The 1,405-nt window shown below is 44.2% G+C and overlaps 1 protein-coding gene across 1 annotated transcript; it reads right to left on the reverse strand.

Moving 5' to 3' along the window:
* Positions 1 to 362: 362 nt before the first annotated feature.
* Positions 363 to 857, reverse strand: LOC147618247 (antifungal protein ginkbilobin-like protein). The gene has a single exon (XM_086775218.1). The coding sequence runs from the start codon at positions 855 to 857 to the stop codon at positions 363 to 365; it is 495 nt and encodes a 164-aa protein (XP_086631344.1).
* Positions 858 to 1,405: the final 548 nt, after the last annotated feature.

Here is a 1,405-nt window from a genome sequence, read left to right on the forward strand (position 1 = left end):
GTATTAGATTATTATAATCTTTATATTTACATAACTCCAACACATATTTATAGCATCATGGATATAGAATAAAGAGAACATTAATGCACATACATAATGGCAATACATTACAATACCCGTTGCCCCTCCGCTCTCTGCTACCTTCACCGATGCATTGCAGACGGGCCTCATCCTCCGAACCACTCGACACGTGTTGCATCGTAGTTATCTAGTAGTTGGATGTCATACGTCGGAGGCCATGACATGCACATGCCCATGACCCATACCTTTTACCCCACTTATGACTTACCCGTCAACGAAGGTCCGCAAGTCAAACGTGCCATGTCTTGGTGTACGTGCACAAGGGACAAATGGGGGGGAGCTTAGTCGCGAGTTGGTCGAGTTGAAGTCCTGCGTGGCGGAGCAATTCTGTCTTCCTCAGCGTCGAGGAAGTTGTAGTTCTCGTAGCGCAGGTAGCAGTTCTTATATTGCACTCGCATGCCTATTGCAGAGCCGCATACAGGATCGGTCACTACAGCATTCGTCGAAACACAGGAAGAGCAGTCAGACAGGGAGACGTCCCCCCGGCACTGGTACATGCCATACACATAGGAATCCTTGGAAGAACCAGAGGTTACTGTGGCATTTGAGTACAAGGCTTTGGGGTCGTGTTGGGTGAGATCTGCGTTGAGGTTGTGAGCGAAGGTGCTGTTTCCGGTGACAGTGGCCGTGTTGCAGAGGCCATACACATAATCAGTCACGGCCTGCTCGTCCAAAGCTGTGCCAGGGTGCAATAGAAATAGAACGCCTATAATTATGCAAAGGGTAGCTCGCAAGAGCCATGTCAGGCTCAGGCTCAAATGCTTGCGTTCTGCCATGGCGCGCAACACGGAGCTAGCTTGCTGCTAGCAGCAGACTCGTCATTTATGCTTCTTCAGCTCAACCTTTGAAAACTAAGAAATCAGAGCCGAGCATGAATTCTGTCTACGTTGATCACTAGCACTTCAACCGTACAGTGTACGAAAAAAACTCCCTTTGTATTCCAGATTACGTAGGTTAGTAAAACACTCCCATGACTTTTTTTTGAGAAGGTGTTTTTTTTCTACCATTTCTTTTTTTTCGCACACACGTGACGCTGTTTCCAAGGTTACGTCCTCCAACACAAGTTTCGCATGCCTATTTTCCATAAAACGAATGCGAACTTTTGAAATTTTTACGCGTCCTCATTTTTGAATACCCTTCTTAGGGCTTTTACCTTTAAGATAATGACATCATAAATTTTATCCCCTTCAAAAGAAATGAAATTATTTAAAAAAAGTAGTCCATTTTTTTGATCAATAATAATTACTTATATTATCTGTTCAAAAGTTGTCATACAACTAACGTAGTCAGGGTTACAATTTACTACTCCTTCTCAACCTCATTC

Source organism: Cibotium barometz, chromosome 35 (genome assembly GCF_041138505.1).
Source record: "Cibotium barometz isolate CiBa-2024 chromosome 35, ASM4113850v1, whole genome shotgun sequence".
Classification (NCBI taxonomy): domain Eukaryota; kingdom Viridiplantae; phylum Streptophyta; class Polypodiopsida; order Cyatheales; family Cibotiaceae; genus Cibotium; species Cibotium barometz.